General features: G+C 45.8%; 1 protein-coding gene across 4 annotated transcripts in view; it reads right to left on the bottom strand.

The window, feature by feature from the left end:
- The window catches only part of RC3H2 (ring finger and CCCH-type domains 2), a 49,694-nt gene extending 32,972 nt beyond the window's left edge, over positions 1 to 16,722 (bottom strand). The window contains exons 1-3 of one of the 4 annotated variants that reach the window (XM_083485760.1): positions 16,600 to 16,722; positions 8,417 to 8,635; positions 1,801 to 2,098 (exon numbers count right to left, since the gene is read on the bottom strand). Coding sequence is in view for 2 of the 4 variants with exons in the window: in XM_083485758.1 (XP_083341884.1) it covers positions 1,716 to 2,031 (316 nt within the window). In the remaining 2 variants the exon portion in view is untranslated. Of the gene's footprint in view, positions 1 to 1,715; positions 2,099 to 8,416; positions 8,636 to 16,599 lie in introns of all 4 variants that reach the window. The other 3 variants (XM_083485758.1, XM_083485759.1, XM_083485761.1) reach the window with 3 other exon arrangements.
- Between the last annotated feature and the right edge of the window lie 2,089 nt (positions 16,723 to 18,811).

Here is an 18,811-nt window from a genome sequence, read left to right on the forward strand (position 1 = left end):
CACTAAAAATCTGACTTGACAATAAGCAGCAATGCTTGCTTATTTGATTAGACCCAGACCTAGCATAAGCTTTAATGTCTTTAAGATACCACTAGGGCGTGTGTGTGTGAATACTTTTTATTAAAGGTTTTCTTGGTTTACAAAAGTACATGCAGACAATGCATGCAGCTTGTGAGGAAACAAAATGTTGATGGATCAAAATGTTATTTAAACACTTTTGTTGTTTGAGGAAAGCCTGCCTTGGGGCTTATCCACACTTACCAGTACCTTTCTTCTGCTCTTCCCGGGCATGGTCTGCACTTTAAAGCTCCATGTCAGATCGCCCCCACTCATTTCCCCCCTCTGGAGCTTTCCCTGTGAAAAACTGCTCTTTAAAGCTCAATCAGACCAAACAGCAATTTGCAGAAAACTTGAGCTGACGTTTGCTCTGCTTGAGCATTAAAGAGTGGGTTTTCAGGGGGAAAGCTCCAAGGCAAAAAAATCCTCACACTCAGACATGGAGCTTTTAAGTGCAGACTTGTACTTGGAAAAAGTGGGGCAAAAGGTAAGTGCAGATAAGCCCTTCGCCTGAACCTGAAGGCAAAGAAGGCAACAAAAACAAAAGACCAATGAAACAGAAGGAATAAAACCAATGCAGTATCAGAACTATAAAATGGAAACATACTGGCACGATTTCCATATAATGCTAATATTTTTCCAGGCAAGATAAACCACAAGCCCAGGTTCAGACAACATGCTAAATCAAACCATGGCTTAGTTTAATGCAGCAACAAAATTACTGGAGGTGCAAATTAGCCACCATTCCCTCTCTGGAAGCCTGCACCTCTGCAGAAAGCCATGGTTTGGCTTAGCAGAACATGCAAACAAGGTTGCTATGAAATTAACAAGTATATGGTACCTCCTCTCGCTCTTCTCCTTCAGACCCCCCTTTTCTGCCTGGCCTTTGGCTTGTCAACTTTAATCCCCATCCCCAACTATAATCAAACTTTAAGTATGTGGCACAGGGCTTGCCCACATAATTATAATAATATAATAATAATTTATTATTTATACCCTGCCCATCTGGCTGGGTTTCCCCAGCCACTCTGGGTGGCTTCCAACAGAATATTAAAAACACGATAAAACATCAAACATTAAAAATGTCCCTAAACAGGGCTGCCTTCAGATGCCTTCTAAAAGTCAGATAGCTGTTTATTTTCTTGACATCTGATGAGAAGGCGTTCCACAGGACGGGTGCCACTGCCGAGAAGGCCCTCTGCCTGGTTCCCTGTAACCTCACTTTTCACAGTGAGGGAACTGCCAGAAGGGCCTTGGAGCTGGACCTGAGTGTCCGGGCTGAATGATGGGAATGGAGACACTCCTTCAGGTATACTGAGAGGTAGAGCTTGGTATCATCTGCCTACGGATGAACACCCATCCCAAACCTATTCTCCCCTTCCTCCCCTGTGGCAACAAGCTGGCTGAGGAGGGCCAGTATATGCCATGGAGCATGTACAGTGCTGCCCTTCAACAAAAGGGAATGGCCAGAAAATGGGGGTTAGGAGCACCAGCAAGGAGGCTGCCTCCACTGTCCCCAGCATCTTCTTGCCTTATGCAAAGAACAGCTGAAAAAAAGAGAGATTCCCTTCTCCATCTATTTCCAGTTAAGGCATCTGAACTCCCAGTGTGTTTTTCCAGCTCCTGTACACAAGCAAAAATTCACAGAAGGATCAGACCAGATATTAGTAGTAGTAGTAGTAGTAGTAGTAGTAGTATTTTGAGAGGTATAAATTCTAACCAAAACAAGCTCCTTTCCTTTACCTGGGCTCCAACTAATTGGAGAAGTGCAAAGTTTACAGGAAGCACATCAATGTCAGTGTTGATGGCTGTCTGGTCAAAAGGGCAGGCCTTGCGGTGAAGCTTATTCAAGCAGGTCTTGCAGACCGTGTGTGAGCAGCCTAAGCTGATGGGCTTGTGCACATTCTCGTCGAATTCGTTGTAGCAGATTGGGCAGGACAGGAACTCTGTCCACTGAGCCGCCTGCACAGGCATCGTGAAAGCCAGGCACTCAGTCAGATAGTTAGCAAACCATGCTGTCTCTTGTCCAGGGGTCTGGCGGCTGTGAAGCAAATAAATAAATAAATGAATGAATATTTTTCTCCAGCTATATCCAAAGCTGATCACCAGCCACCACTGACACAATGACCTTACCCACCCACCCCAAGTGCTTTTGTAAATATATAGTTCCATGTAAGTGTCTACAGTTCATGTACAGTGAAGAGCTTCCCATCCACTGCAGTGTTAAAAACAGTGCATTTAATAACTAAGAGGCCACAGCTAATCCATTTTTTTGTTGTTGTTTTTTGTTCTGGAGTAAGGTTCCATGTGATTAGAAAGTATCATGGCAACACTATGAGTTACTATGACTTTACTGAATTGTATTAATTGCATTGATGACCCTGTTGCTGCTGTTTGCTTTATTTATACACTATTTTGTTTGATATTATGATAATTGCAGTGTTTGATTTTTATGCTATTGTTAATATTGTGAACTGCTTTGAGTTCAACATTTGTTGTTGGAAAAGTGGAATACAAATATTGTATCAAATCAAATATACAAAGGCATTTTTTAATAGAGACATATGTACATTCCTTTGCTTTTTCAAGCTGCAGAAAAGGTTGGGAGGTGTTTGTTTTCATTTAAAAACAAAAAGCAAAACACACAGCTGTCCACTACCTAGGATGCTACACTGGCATGGGGGTGCGGGCTGACATTCTTGCTCAGTGGCAAACAGCAGACAGGTTAAGATGGCATACATATATCTTAGATCAGCTACAAAAGCACATGAACGCCTCAGTGTTGAGAAGGAAGAATGCAAATATAGTCGTACCTTGGTTTTTGAACAGCTTAGGTCTTGAATGTTTTGGCTGCGAAACGCCGCAACCCCGGAAGTGACTGCTCCGGTTTGCGAAATATTTTTGGAAGGGGAACGTCCGATGGGGTTTCCACTGCGTCCAATTGTCTGCAGGAACTTCCTGCAGACAATCAGAAGCCGTGCTTTGGTTTCCGAATGTTTTGGAAGTCAAACGGATTCCGTTCAACTTCCAAGGTATGACTGTATAGCATTGTTTCCGTCCCTCAGTGGCTTAGCCTGAGTTGCAAACAAACTACATGGCAATTAGACAATTATCTGGCTGCACCTACCCATCTGAACTCACTATTTGCTACACAAGCCGTCAAGCCCAGATGGCCCTGCAAATGGAATAACCCCCCCCACCTGCAAACACTACGCCACACTCTTCAAGTGTTCCTATTTTCCAGGGATAGTCCCAGATTTACAGAAGCCAATGTGATCCTGGAATGCCCCACTTTTCCTTAATATGTCCCTATTTTCATCAGAGAAGTGTTGTAGAATACAGAGTTATGCAACCCCTGAGCCAAGGAGATAAGTAGCTATACAACCTTTAGAAGACATCTGAAGACAGTTCTGTATAGGGAAGTTTTAAAATGTTTATTGTTTTATTATCTTTGTATATATGTTGGAAGTCGCCTACAGTAGTTGGGGCAACTCTGTCATATGGGCAGGATATACAGTGAGGGGGGAAAGTATATGATCCCATGCTAAATTTGCCCGTCTGCCCTCTGATGAAGAAATGGCCAGTCCATAATTTTAATGGTAGGTTTAATGGTATTCTGCCTCTCACAGCTAAAATAAACCTACCATTAAAATTATGGACTGGCCATTTCTCCATCAGAGGGCAAACGGGCAAATTTAGCAGGTGATCATATACTTTCCCCCCATCACTGTAAATAATAAAAAGATGATGATGATGATGGAATAGGATGTCCCTATTTCCATTGGAGAGATGTTGAAGGGTATGCTAACCTCAAAAGACCCTGCCACAACGGTCAGTGAATGGGCTACACAAAACACTTTCAGCCTACTGGCAAAAGCAAAGAAGGTAGGGGCACAGCCTAGCCTCCTTTGGAAACAAGTTCCACAATCTGGTTACAGCCACTGAGAAAGTCCTCTCTCTCTCTCCACCAGGGAAGAGGCAGGCAGTTAAAATAAAGATAACGTACCTCCAAGCTCAGACGGAATAAGGGGGGGGCACTTTTGCAGGTGATTTTACATGACACAGGTAGGTTAGCCAACAGGTGTTTGGCATCTAATGCCCCGGGTGTCTCTAATCCTGCCAAACTCCCAGCTTCCAATGCAGTAACATCCACATCCACAGCCGTTGGGATCAGGACGACAACACTTAGATAATGCAATTATAACACACAGGCACAGTCCAACTCTTTGGGAACTGCGGGCAAGCACATTTAACCAACCTGTCCTTTGTAACACCTCAGGTTTGGGAGATGCAATCCCTGTTTGTTTGTTTGTTTGTTTGTTTGCTTACAAAGCTTTTTCTATTTGGCAGAGTCAGAGCTGTGGGCACGTTGAGATTACGTGGAAGCATGGGAGTGGGGAGAAAGAGCACAGAATGCGATGTTAGGAGTGGCTTCCTGAGCATCTCTTTTTGCTACCCAACTCCTAAGATAAGTTTCTAGCCTTTAAGTTCATGAAGAAATGCTTGAAAGTGTGGGCAACGCCTGTTGCTGAATCACAGAAGCATAATAAACAGCTGTAGGGCATTGGTGCCCATCCCTACGGTCAGCAAAACTAGAATGAATTATGCAAAATAAGGGAATTTGCATGATTTACACAGCCTGGGCAAGTTCAACTCCAGCATTTTAATTCTGTTAGGATGGGAATGCACAGAGAATGGATACCAAGAAGGCCCTGAAACCTGGAGTGGAGCTATTTCAACATTATCACGTGCCACATCCTGGCTCCCAAATTGAGAGCTGCACATCAAAACTGAAATGGGAAGCAGCCCCACCCACAGTGGGCAGGCCTTGGCTTTCAGGTACCACAAGCAGGAAAACCACTAAACTGGCTGCTTGTGATGGGCATCAGCAATCTCACAGCAATCTGCCTCTCAGTAACATGCAATGGTTGTCTGGCTGTGATGATGGGCAGGGTGAGGGCTAGCAAGCAGAGACTGAATCCCAACAAGACAGAGGCACTATAGATGAGCAGTTGCTGGGTCTAGGAATTATACATATTGCCTGTTCTGGATGGGGTTGCAATCCCTCTGGTGCCAGCTGATGGGTGGGTGGGCTTTGGGGGGGGGAGTCCTTGTGGGCCAAACTGGACCCTCTGGAGGGCTAAAATTGGCCTACAGACTGGAGGTTCCCCACCCCTGTTATAAGGAATGATTTACAGCTGGCATTTTCAGTATTGTTGGTTTTATTATGTATTGAGGTTTAACACATTTTCTTTGCTACCTGCTCTGGGGCAGCTTTGTGCAGTGAAAGTATGGGCTATGAATAGGTTGCATCCAACCAAGCTCTACTATGAGTAGTTCTATTTAAATTAATGAGCCTAAGTTTGCCGTGCCCATTGATTTAAATGGATCTGCTCTCAGTAAGACTGCCCTGGGTACAACCCTAAGTTTTAAAACAAATATGGGCAGCTTTATCAGAAGACCCTTATTTTTGCTACCTTTGCCAGGAGCCAAAGATAGCTCCAGGCAGAAGGGGGGAGTTGGCGAGGATGACAGCTTTGGGCTAGATGTCTTCAGCAGGCTAATGCTTGCCTTGCTTCTGTTGCTGCTGCCCATGGTCGTATCTTCCTCTTCCAGGCCCAATACACACTGCCTGCCAGGAAGAGGCTGCTGGTTCTCTTGCTTGCGCCTGTCACTGCACCCTGGTTCAGAGGCACAAGGTGCACAGGCAGGAGGAACAGCAACAGCAGCAGCGCCAGAAGGCTCCAGGGCCAGCAGTGGTAGCCCCTGCTGAGGAACGGGCCTTGGCAGGGCCCCAGCCATGTCAAACCCTGGTGCTGGCACTTGCAAAGAACTACTGGGTCATCATTCAACCCACCAACCGGGGTAGATTCAAAGAGTCAGGGCTCAGACCTTGTTATGCAGCTGAAAAACAGGAATGAAAATATGCAGCCACATTAGATTCTCATGAAGGTGAACAAGGAAGACAGTAAATCACTTCTGCATAGTGGGCAAATCTGAATTGCACCTGAATTCCTCAGTTTCTGATTTCATATCTCACTTGGGCTTTGGCTGTGCAACAATCTAATTAGTAGCAACACATTAAAGTGCTTACTAGAATGCTGCTGATTAAGACTTGCTTTTTTGCATACACTTTAATTACAACCATCTGTTTAAAAATTCTGTTTGGAACCTCAGCTATCTAATGCCCTTAAGCAACAGGATATGCTTGATACACAGTGTTCTTATCTGCACTCAGACTATTAACATTTGGAAGGCTTATTATTTCTGATTCTTCCAACTTCTGATTTCTGTGCTGCTTTTGCTGATGTAACATGTACAGGCGTCCCGTCCCCCCCACGCGTGATCAACTCACAAGTGACCATGTATATGCACAGCGCTGGGAAATAATTAAGTAATTCAGTTCTGTAAGGCGCTTTTTTCTTTTACAAAGTCCCCCATGATATTCTTGCGAGGAAGCTGGTAAAATGTGGGTTGAACGAGGTAAGTGTTAGGTGGATTGACTGACTGAACCCAAAGAGTTCTCATTAATGGTTCCTCGTCATCCTGGAAAAAAGTGACAAGTGGGGTGCTGCAGGGTTCTGTCCTGGGTCTGTGGTTGTTTGATGTCTTTATAAACGACTTGGATGAAGGAACTGAGGGAATGCTCATCCACTTTGCAGATGGCACCAAACTGGAAGGGGTAGCTAATGACGCAGAAGACAGAATCAGAATTCAAAATGACCTCAGCGTATTGGAGAAAAGGGCCCAGGCTAACAAAATGGATTTCAATAGGGACAGAAGTAAGATCCTGCACTTGGGCAGGAAGAACCAGATGCACAAATATAGGATGGGGGACACCTGATTAACTAGCAATACATGTGAAAATAACTTAGGGGTCTTAGTAACGCACAAGCTTAACATAAGTCAACTGTGTGATGCAGCAGCGAAACAGCTAATGCTATTCTCAGCTGCATCAACAGAAGTCTAGTGTCCAGATCAAGGGAAGTAACAGTACCACTCTATTCTGCCTTGGCCAGACCATATTTGGAATACTGTGTCCAATTCTGGGCACCACAATTTAAGAAGGATGTTGACAAGCTGGAAGGTGTGCAGAGGAGGGCAACCATGATGATCAAGAGTCTGCAAACCAAGCCTTATGAGGAACAGTTGAAGGAGCTGGGTATGCTTCGCCTGGAAAAGAGGAGACTGAGAAGAGATAGGATAGCCATCTTCAAATATCTTAAGGGCTGTCACATGGAGGAGGCAGCAAGCTTGTTTTCTCCTGCCATGGAGAGTAGGACTCGAACTACAGTAATAGCTTCAAGTGACAAGAGAGGAGATTCTGACTAAACATACAGAAATTCTTTATGACAGTAAGAGCTGTTCCAACAGTGGAACAGTCTCCCTCAGGAGGTGCTGGACTTTCCTTCCTTGTAGGTTTTTAAGCAGAGGCTTTTGGATGGCCATCTGTCCTGGATGCTTGAGCTGAGAGGCCTGCATTGGAGGGGGTTGGACTAGATGACCCTCAGGGTCCCTTCCAACTCTACAATTCTATAATTCTGCAATTCTATGATCTGCATCACAAAGAACAGTGGAGGTTTCTCCTTTGTAACTGTGCTCAGTAGCAACTGTTAAACACATCCGCTGTGAATTTGTCCTGAAGGAGGATACCAGCAACTATTAGCCATTAAAAATTAAACAAAACCTCCATGGTCAGAGCCAGTATACCTTTGTTTATTAGATGTATGGGACAAAATAACAGAAGATGCTGGGAGCAACGTGAGTTGAAAGAGTTTTGCATGGGTTTTGCAATCTTTCAGATGAGCTTCAAGCAAAATTGGTTTATTTATTGCCCCTACCCCTTCCCCAATCTCCCCAGGTCTTCAGGATGGGCAGGGTTAGCCTTTTAAATAAAATAAATAAATAACACAGCTTCCTTAGACCAAGCGCCTCACAGCTCAATCCTAACTATGGATAAATTATTTTTTAATTAATGGCACTTGCTTCTAAGTGAACATTGCTAGAGAGATGCTTGTTTATGTGCAATTTTAAGCAGATTTCTCTGAAACTAAGCTTGACTGAAACCAACTTGACATACTTTCAAATAGTTGTTGTTATTGTTGTTTAAACTGCATTACAATGTTACTAAAAACAAAGCCATGGTTTCAGTGGCACCAAACTCCATGCTTTGGCTAGTTACAACTGGTGAGAATTACACAGCGTCTTCAGGGAGGCGAGAGTCACTAATTTCCATCCAAACCAAACATGAATTTGTCTAGTCTATAGAAAGGGGAGGATTCAAAAATTATAATGAGCTGGAGCACCTCAGTCAGTTCACTACTTGCACTCAACAAGGTATTTGCATGGAGTTACTTACAGAGAGGACTTCCGTCTTTTACACACCAGTTTTCTTCTGTAGCAGCCAGATAGAGACCTGAGTCATAGTCAAAGCCCAGGGAAGAACAGCAGTCACAATAATAGCACCCTGCATCGTTTAGACGTGATGACTTGAAGCTTAAATAAACCTTCTCTAGATAGAACAGACTCACTTATTTCTGCACATTGCATGATGTCTGCCACAAGCCAGGGCTCAGTCCTGGAATATGTGAAGAAATAAAGAAGACACACACCCTGAGCATGTGCAGAATGCCATTCCTTCATGTCTCATTAGCCCCTGCCTACTCCCACATTGCTGGGGCCAGCAGACAAAACTTCCAGATCACACAAGCTGTCTTTAGAAATGAAGCACCAGCCACAACTAGGCCTCCCTATTAGAAGAGTTGCATATAGTGAATGGCTGCATTCGGGTGTCATGCTAAACCATGACTTATAGTGATTGGAACAAACGAGGTTTTCCTTGGGGCTAGTGTGCCCCACTTCCCTGTGGTGCTGCTATGCTGGTCAAGGAGATCAAAAGCTTCTGCTTCCATTTTTCTTCCTTAATCACAGATTGGTGCTATGTCCAAATGCCCAAACTGTGGTTAATATTAACTATGGTTTGTTTAAGCAACCCTGCTTCATGCCCATGGAAAACCATGAAAAGACCTGGGCTTAACAAAGACATTGGATTCTTATCTCACTATACATAACTAAACCATTTCTCACCTTCCCACCCCTTGCCTTTTCCTGTAAGACCTATTACAGTCGTTAAGAGTCGTCAACAGGCTCTCCCAGCTATCTGCCTATCTCCCATTCCCACCATCCTTCTGAGTAACACCCCTCCCCACCTTCTCACTATATAGAAGGATCTGGCAACTTCTATTTCAGTGTATCTGAAGAAGTGTGCATGCACACGAAAGCTCATACCAAGAACTAACTTAGTTGGTCTTTAAGGTGCTACTGGAAGGAATTTTTTATTTTGACTATGGCAGACCAACACGGCTACCTATCTACTATTTAAACCATAGTTCACATGAAATATAGATTGGTCCAGGCCATAGTATATCATAGTTTATGGATTACTGTGCACATGGAGATCACTCCTGCTGTGCTCACTACATGAATGGGAGCAACAAACTATAATCCATGGCCTAGTGCTACATCTGAACCAGGGATTGTGGCTTGTTCATGAATACAAACTTTGGCTTGAGCAAAGTGGGAGCCATCTACACCTTCACGGCAAGCCATTAACTATGGTTTACCACAACCTGTGAATGCAGCCTGTCAGCCTTGCATGGAATAACAAGCTGTGGTTAATAAAGAATGAAAGTGAAAGCTTTGGATCACCTCCTTATAACAGCACTGCAGGAAAAGGGGAGGGAGGGAGCTTGTGATTTGCCTAGGTTTATTCTCTTAATGATAAACAGTAGTTTAATGTAGCCTTCCCCAGCCTAGTAGCCTGAAGCATGCGGAAGGTGCAACTCTCACCCTCCCTAGCCATGCTGCCTGTGGGAGGTGCAGCAGAGGTCTGGAGGAAGTATAGTGGTACCTCTGGTTGCGAACGGGATCCGTTCCGGAGGCCCGTTTGCAACATGAGCAGAATGCAACCAGCATCTGCACGTGCGCAGGTCGCGATGTTCACCGCTTCCGCACTTGCGTGTGATGTCATTTTGCGTGTCTGCACATGCGGGAGCGGTGAAACCCGGAAGTCGTGGCACGCAACCTGAAAACGCTCAACCTGAAGCAAACGTAACATGAGGTATGACTGTATAGTGGGGTGGAGGGAAGCAAATACTGCACAGCACGTTATTGGCTGTGCTGCATGCTGGACCCTCCCCTAACTGAGGGTACAGTGTGTGCTCTGTCATCCAGTCCTTGAACCTGCAGGTGCTGTTGGTTTGTTTTAAATAAAATCTCCTCCATCCACAATGACTGTGGATGAGGATGCTGATCTGACTTGTGTAAGTGAAACCTGGGCAGATGAGCAGCAAGGAGTTGGGTTTTCCCCAGCTGGGTATTTTTTGCCAACCTGGGTATTCAGAGTAGCATGGGGGGGGGCTTGGGGTGTGTGTCCTGTAATACGCTCTTTCTAAGCTTACCACATGACCAAATTCAAATCCCGTGTGTAGAGGACATGTTAGGAGGGTGCTGGTATACTGCCCAGTTGTCTTCCTGCTTGAGCTGACATAGGCAGTCTCTATACCATGGACCACTGAGCTGTTGGTCATGGGGGATATCAATATTCATGCTGAGATCACTGGATCTGGGGCAGCTGAGTACTTCATGCCTATCATGACAAAGATGGGGCCTTCCGAACATGTCATTGGTACAATGCTCACAGCTGGACATGCTCTGGACAGGACAGAAAGAGGGTGATCTAAGAGTGGAGGATATTATCAACATTCCCTTTTCATGATCAAGTCACCCCCTGGTGAGATTCAGGCTGTCACTGTCCTTTTCTCTATGTGGAAGAAGGGTATCAGTTAGGATGGCCCACTCTGACAGAAAGATGCCAACAACTACTACTACTACTTCCAGAGGCTGAGTCAAACAGATTACCAAACAGTTGGGGCTCCTACCTCCCCAGCTGATAGAACTGATGCTCCTGTCTAAGTCCCATGGAGTGGAGAGGTGACCCAGGATCACTCCTACTTGATAAAGCCCAGATAGCTCTGTGGTACACCAGGGAGTAGAGGGTGCTCAAGCAGGTTGGGAGATGGCTTGAATGTGTGGAGGAAAACTCCAGAGAAATGCAACTGAACTAGTATTCATTTATTATTGAGTCTGCTTAGTAGCAGTGAAGGAGGGAAAGAGGGTTTCTTTGCTTCTTCCATTGCATCCTTTATATGCTGTCCAGCGAAGCTATTCTGTTGCATTTAACAAATTGGCCTAAATGAGTTTTTGGAGCCCACAGCATCCTGCTATGTCTTGTTTGCAAGACATTTTAAGGATAAAATTGTATCTGCCAGGACTTGGACTCCACTATTGTAGCAGGTCAGTCTCAAGAGGTACCCAGAGTACTGTCCAGTTTTGTTGGACGAATTCTAGCTGACATGGCTTGAGGTTGTGGACAATGTGTTGGTGGATCACTTGACTTCTTGCTCTTGCCCCTCAAAGCTGGTAAAATCTATGGAGGCGGGGTTTGTTAGGCAGGGAGGGGAGGGATTAACGCCTCGTTGCAATATGGAGCAGTCCCCAGGCAACCTGAGATAGGTGGTGTTAAGGTCACTCCTGGTCAATAATCCCTGGACCAGAAAAATATGGACAAAATAGAAGAGTCACTCCTGTCCCTTTCTTGTGCAAGGTTCTCAAGTGTGCGGTCACTAACCAGCAAAAGACAATCTTGGATGGGACTGATTTTCTGGACCATTTCTATTGGAGTTTGTTCCTGCTCTTGGCAGAAAAACTGCCAATATGATGACCTACGTTGGGAGAGATGGGAGTGTCACCCTGTTGATTGTCCTCTCAGTGGCTTTTGATACCATCCATCTTGCTATCCTTTTAGAGTTAAAAATGGGTGGTGCTGCCTTGTGGTGGTACCAGTTGCAGCTGTATGGTTTGCTCCAGAAGGTGGTGTCTTTGGGGGGTGGGTATTGTTTGGTCCCATGGAATCTCCAAGGCAGGTTTCTGCAATGTTCAGTTTTATCCCCCATGCTATTCTACATCATGCTGCTGAATGGAGATATTCAGAGTTTGGGAGTGTGTCATCAGTACTCCAATCCAGTTAAGGCAGAGACACTGTTAGTGGGCAGTTCCTCAGTCTGTATAGGGTGTGTGTGTAACCTGTTAGGATGGGATCACACTTCTGCTGAAGGAGCAGGTACTTAGCTTAGGGGTACTATTGGATCCATCAATGTCACTGCAGACACAAGTGGCTTGCATGGTGAAGAGCACCATCTCTCTGCCCTGTCTGGTGGCCCAGCTGCAACCCCATCTGGATTAGGATCGTCTGGCTTTGGTGGTCTATGATCTAGTAACCTCTAGTTAGATTACTGCATTATATGTTGAGCGGCCTTTGAAGACAGTTTAGAAACTGATGCTTCTGCAAAATTATTGACTACGACCAGCTAGCCCAATGGGGAAGGGTGCTAACAAGCCAAGAGAGGAGGTTGGAAGAACCAGAAGATGACCCCTGACCTGTCACAGAGAACTTGGCACTGCTTCTGCCATTGGCAGCAGACCCACACCCCTGAAAGAAACATGTTCCTTGAAGTGTACCAGTCTCTTAGAGAGTATTATGAGTGTGCTGTGTCTCGCCTTTAAAGGGGTGGGGGCATGATCAGTTGTAATGTCTTCAAAGCTACTGCCTGGTCTTGGACCACTGATGTCATTCTTTAACACTTTAGCTATACAATCTGTTAACTTAACCTGACGTGTACCATTGCAAGCCTTGAATGAGGCTTATTTTCTTACTCGCACATAAGCATTTGAGTGGGAGCCTGGACCATCTTTCTACCTACGAGCCTACCTAGACCCCATGACAATAATCTCAGGTCCTTCTTAGCACACCACCTCCAAAAGAGGTTTGCAGTGAGAGAACAGGCCTTTCCAGTGGTAGCTGGCCCCCAACCCTGCAATCTGCCTGTCACCTGTTATTTTTATGGCACTAGGGGAAGACGTTCTTATTCTCCCATGTATTTAAGCATTGATACTGTGTTGGGTCTTTGGGGGTTTTTCTAGTAGAAACTGGTGCTTACCCTGCTGCTGAATGGGGAAGAGTGGTTTTGTATTCTGACTTATTTTTGTGGGTGAATGCTTCAGTGTAATTTTTAAATACAGTATTTTCTATGGGTTTCTTCAGAACTTCTTTGCAGGAAGCAAAATGCAAATAAGTAAGTAAGTAAATAATAAAAAACATCTGCTTGGCACAGGGCTGGGAAAGACTTGTTTATCATGACATACAAATGCAGCCAGCAAGTGGTATAGAACAGGACACGGAATGGATGCAACCTTTTGTCCTAGAAACCAAAAAATTGCCACTTCTGAGAACAGATAATTCAATTTATTCCACCAAAAGAGCAGCAGCTCAAGGCACACCAAAGCACCACCCTGCTACTTCCATTTATAACTTTGCTTGAACCAAACAAATTTTAAATGAAAATAGTCACATTAGCATTAACATAAAAACATTAGTAACACTTTTTGTATGGCTGTGAGATTGTGCGTGTTAGGGTTAAATTGGGGGAGGATAGTTGGGGATTTTTAATGGTAGTTTAGTATGAAATTTATTCTGTTTAACTCCTTGATTTTTAAATTCTTATTAAATGAATTTTAATTTTTTTATTAAAACGGTGCCAACTTTATTTTAGAAACGTACAAATACATGTCAGAAAAGGAGGGGGAATAAAAAAGAATCAATAAAACTAAGATGGGAAACTGTCAGACTATCTGTCCACACAAGCCAGTATTAACAGACTGACTGGAGCTCTCCAGGGTTTCAGTCAGAGAAGGATCTTTCTCCTTCACCTACTATCTAATCCTTTTAACTGAATATGCTGGGGACTGAACCTGGGACCTTCTGCATGCAAAGGTATGAGCTCTACAAGTAAGCTATGGCCACTTCCTTGAGGACTGCTTCCTTCGAGGTGAAATCTAAATAAATACGTATAGTTATGTATTTCACTTCTCCAACTCTGCTCCCTTCTACATGGGAAGACAGCCGTTCTACCTGAACACTAGCTTGTGAAAAGTCACCTGTGATGGAACTGATATGGCTCAGAAAGTCAAAGGTTATTGGGCACCCCACTGCTGGTGCAAATAACAGAATTCTGAATTACGCAGAGCTCTTCCAAAAGGTAGCGATTAAAAGCTCTTGCTTGCTGAAGAATTTTGTTCCGCTCAGAAGCCTGCTTCCCTCAAAGTCACATAATAATAATAAACATTGCCATAACTATTTTATCTCTCTAGAAATGGTAATGATTGTGTTCAGAACCCTTGATTTCAATCAACTATGCCCCCTTGATGGTTCAAGGCACAGACCATCTCTAAGCAGCTGCAGCAAGCTGAGCTAAATAGCTGGCATCTCTTGACCTATTCTAGCATACATGCTGCATTTTTCTGTGCTGTAAAGTCTAAGCAGTGGAAAGACAAACTGGGCCTTGTTCAGACCACCACGTAGCTAAGCTTCAATACATTTCCACCAGCATTTTGTCTTCAAATTTCCCACAGGATATAAAGATGAAAAGCACTTCTATCATCTTTGAACAGGAGCACAATCAAATTTTAACTCACAAGCTAACTAAGCCCACCACATGTAGGCTTATAAAAAATATTTCTACGCTCACTAGGAGGAAGGTGTGGTGGCAGGAAACTATAATAAAAATAATGGCATTAGGGTGACAAGTTTTGCAAGGATCTAATTTTAAAGCGACCACCTCTGCATACAGAGTACAATGTTAGAAATAATAATTTTGAGAGTTTGAGCAGGTTGCTTGAAATCAGGGGTGGGGAACTTGTGGGGCTCCAAGGCGTTGTTCCACTCTAACTCCCATCATCCCTGACCACTGCTCACATTGGCTGGGACTAGTGCAAGTTCAAGCCCAAAGACACCAGGAGGGCTGCAGATTCTCCATCCCCGATTTAAACTCTCATGAGGACAAGCAGACAAGGAGGCAAATGGTGGCGCCTTTTGCCTAGAATGAAAGGGCTGCTCCGAACACACCAGAATCCCCACATGAAAAACACTTCCATGTGTGAAACAGCATACAATGCACACATAGATCATCACATGTGACATGAACACAATACACATGTAGCCTGGGAAGCAGTGGCATGCGTTGTGTACTGTTTCTTTGATAAAAATTTCCCATGTACAGAAGTTATCATGTCTAAAGCAGTCCTTTGGGGTATTTAGCAACCTGGCTTAACTGTCTGCTCGTGTGCATATACTTGACCCGAACATATTAACATGATGGGCATGCGACCTCACACTTTTTAAAAATCTGAGCTCTTACTGCAGAATCCTGCAGATACATTTTGTGCAACCTGAAAGCTCATACCCAACATTTTAATCATCTGGGGGCAGGGGGTGCTCACATAGTTCTTCTCAAACTTTCCAATAACCAGGGAAAAAAGAAGATGGCAGAACAGGGCTAGGGGATAAGAACATAGCGCCTGTCCTACCATTAGGCAGACTAAGGCAGCCAACCTAGGCAACTGCTTCTGGGTATCAGAAAAGGGCAACAAATTGCTAATTATTTTGTTTGTTGCAATTTCACTGTTAGAAAGAGGGAGAAACAATTTTGGGGATTTCTTCCTCGAGTGCTCCATTGCTCCTGAGTGCTATGCATCAAGATCCAGTGTAGTTAGGGAGAAGAGACATCATCTGCTGCTCTGCCTTGGGAAGCAGAATAACAGGCTAGTCCTGGGAGGGTGAGATGAAACAAAGTGATGTGTTTCAACGGTGTACGACCCCTCTTCTTTTGAGGGAGAAAGTTCCCCTTATTCCTCATACAAACTCTTGCCCCAAGAGAGGAGGGGGGAATTAGTGTGTGTGAGGCACCCACCCAGGGCACCCCACCCCTGTGCAGCCCAGCTATCAATACATAAAGGGTCCCTTGCCAAAGGCCCAACTAGTGCAGCTGCCTGTTTCTCGCAGCAGCTAACCAGAAGGGCTCCTCAGTCCGCAGGCAGGACACAGGAGCACAGCAGCACTCGCCCAGCTCACCACCAGCAACCCATCAGCCCCCAGTGACCACGACCCGTAGGGCAGCCTTGTTCCCGAGAGGGACTGCTGGTGGGGAGCCCAGCCTGTGTGCGCATTGGGAGCGGGGGGCTTCTCTCTTTCTCCCGACCCCACCGACCACCAATACTTTTTTGAAGGGGGAGGGAGAGGGAAATGACATCAAAAACAACAACTCCCCGCGCCCCCCCCTCAAACAATCGCCATTCCCTTTTCTTTCCTTTGGGCTCTGAGTGGGGGGAGGGGGAAGGGTGATGACCCACACTGAATGGAAGCCCCCTCCCCGCACAGCAGCCGGGGGGGGAAACAAACACTGCAGGGGAGTGGGGAGTGGAGGGTCGCCCTTCTTCGCCGCCCCCCCCCCCGCTGGGAACGAGCCACGCCCCCTCCCCTCCCCCCATTTCACCCCCTCGGCCCGCGGGGTGAGAGGGCAGAAGGGGGGCGGGGCCGCCTTCCGCCTCACAGCCGCCGCTGGGCCCCCGCCCTCCCGGGCCCCCTACCTGCAGGAGGGCCCGGGATCTCCTCACACCCCCTCAGGGGCGCACCCCGGAGCAGCCCAGCGGCGGCGGCGGCGACGGCGCCTCCTCATCGCGGTGACAGCCGGGAGCCCCGCCCAGATCGGGCCCGCCCCACCTCTCGCGAGGGTTCGCCTCGCAGCCGCGGCCCCGCCCACCTCCAACCCAAAGTCACGTGGACGGAGGCGCGCTTGCTGGGAACGGAGAGAGAGGATAGGAAGAAGCGTCAGAAGGGCATACCACAGAGATGAAGCGCCCAGATGGGACCGGTAGCGACGATAGATACAGCGCAGCGACGACCGCTCCTCGTTCCAGCTCGCCAGCCGCTTTATAACGCGCGTGCGCCCTGAGCAGAAGTGAGGCCGGCGGGCCGAAGAGGCGACGTGCGCCGCGGCTACGCTTCCTGTAATTCGCGCACGTTCGCACAATCACAGAACGATAGAGCGTTAAAGGGACCCCCGAGGGTCATCTAGCCCACCCCTGCACTTCAGCGCAGTAGAAATATTCGGTCGTGGCTGGTTTTCTTTTTCTTTGCTACTCATTTTGTAACTATACAGTACAATCCTCCCAGGAGTCTTATGGGGATTAAGCGAGGAAGAGGAGAACCATGTATTATTCTACCTTGAGTTCCTCGGAGAATAGAAATAAACGAATAAATTTAGTAACATTTATCATTTCTGTCATACAGCTTTGCTTTTCATCCGTTGCTATAATTGTTCTCTGCGTTTTACATACAGTAAACTAAAAAATGAAACGGGGGGAAAAGCTTTATGAAGAAAACATAGTACTGTATTCCCTCGCCACCCTGTTGTTTTTAAAAGATAAAAGTATTGACAGGCGCCTCCCGCTCATCCTTCAGTGTTTCTCCCCATACATTTGTAGCTCGATTCTGTCTGGAGTGGCAATATAGAAATGAAGAGGGAGAAGATTTGGGGAACACCCACATCATACATTTAAAGCACATGACCCCCCCCCCAAAAAATATAATAATCCTGGGGACAGTAGTATGTTAAGATGGCTGAAAACCATAGCTTCTGTGAGGGTAAAACTACAGTTCCCAGGTTTAGGGAGGGAGGAGTTGTGAGCTTTAAATGGTGCGGATCGGCCTCTGTATTTAAAGCAGGTGGGGAGGAGTGGGAGAAATAAAAGAGGGTAACCCCTGAGGTCCTGAAGTTGGAATACAATAATAATAATTTTTATTTATACCCCTCCCTCCCCGGCTAACACCGGGCTTAGAGCAGCTAACATCAAATGTATAACACATTAATATATCACAATCAGATTGTTGCACTGGATATTTAGTAAAAGCTTAAGATTTCTCTTCACACTAGTGATTGATTTCTAGTAAGACAGCATACTGTTGAAAGGCTATACAGTGGTACCTCTGGTTGTGAATAGGATCCGTTCCGGAGGCCTGTTCGCAACATGAAAGGAACGCAACCGTTGTCTGCGCACGCACAGATTGCGATTTGCCGCTTCTGCACATGTGCGCGACGTCATTTTGCGCATCTGCGCATGCGCGAGCGGCGAAACCCATAAGTACCCCTTTCCGGTACTTCCGAGTCGCCGTGGGACGCAACCTGAAAAAACGTATCATGAAGCAAACGTAACAAGAGGTATGACTGTATATCGAGAGCTACTTGGGTGTTTTGTAGGATCAAGTCCCTACTTTCACTTTTGTTATTTTTGCTATTAGTAGTCTCTCGGTTGTCAGATCTAGACTGGTTACACACCTGTGCACAGTGGTCTTGGGGGAGTGCAACACTACGGTCAGTCTCTTTAGTATTGAGGGAGCTATTTCTGGCCGCCAGAAGCACCAACTCAGCCAGGAGTGACATTACCTTTTCTAGTTTGGTGTTAATTTCCTCCACTTGCAGTTCTTGCAGTCAGCAGACAGTGGTCCGCGAGTATTTCCACATAGAGTGGTGCCCTGTCGGGTAGTAGTTCAAGAGATGGTTCATGGGCGCTCATCTCAGCGTTCTCCCCTGGGTGGTCTCCACCCATTAAAGCGTCCCCACCTATCTAGGAATGAACTCTGTTTGATGTGGTAGGTGCTGGATTCTGGGCTCTTACAAAATCATCCAGTTAACTCTGCTTGCACTTCTGCTATGGGCTCACTTGTGGAGATGAAGCCAATGGCTTCTTTTTCTTAGACATTTTCACAGAGATGCAGCTGCTGCTACTTTCAGCTGTAAAT

Source organism: Podarcis liolepis, assembly GCF_965112155.1.
Source record: "Podarcis liolepis genome assembly, chromosome: Z".
NCBI lineage: Eukaryota > Metazoa > Chordata > Lepidosauria > Squamata > Lacertidae > Podarcis > Podarcis liolepis.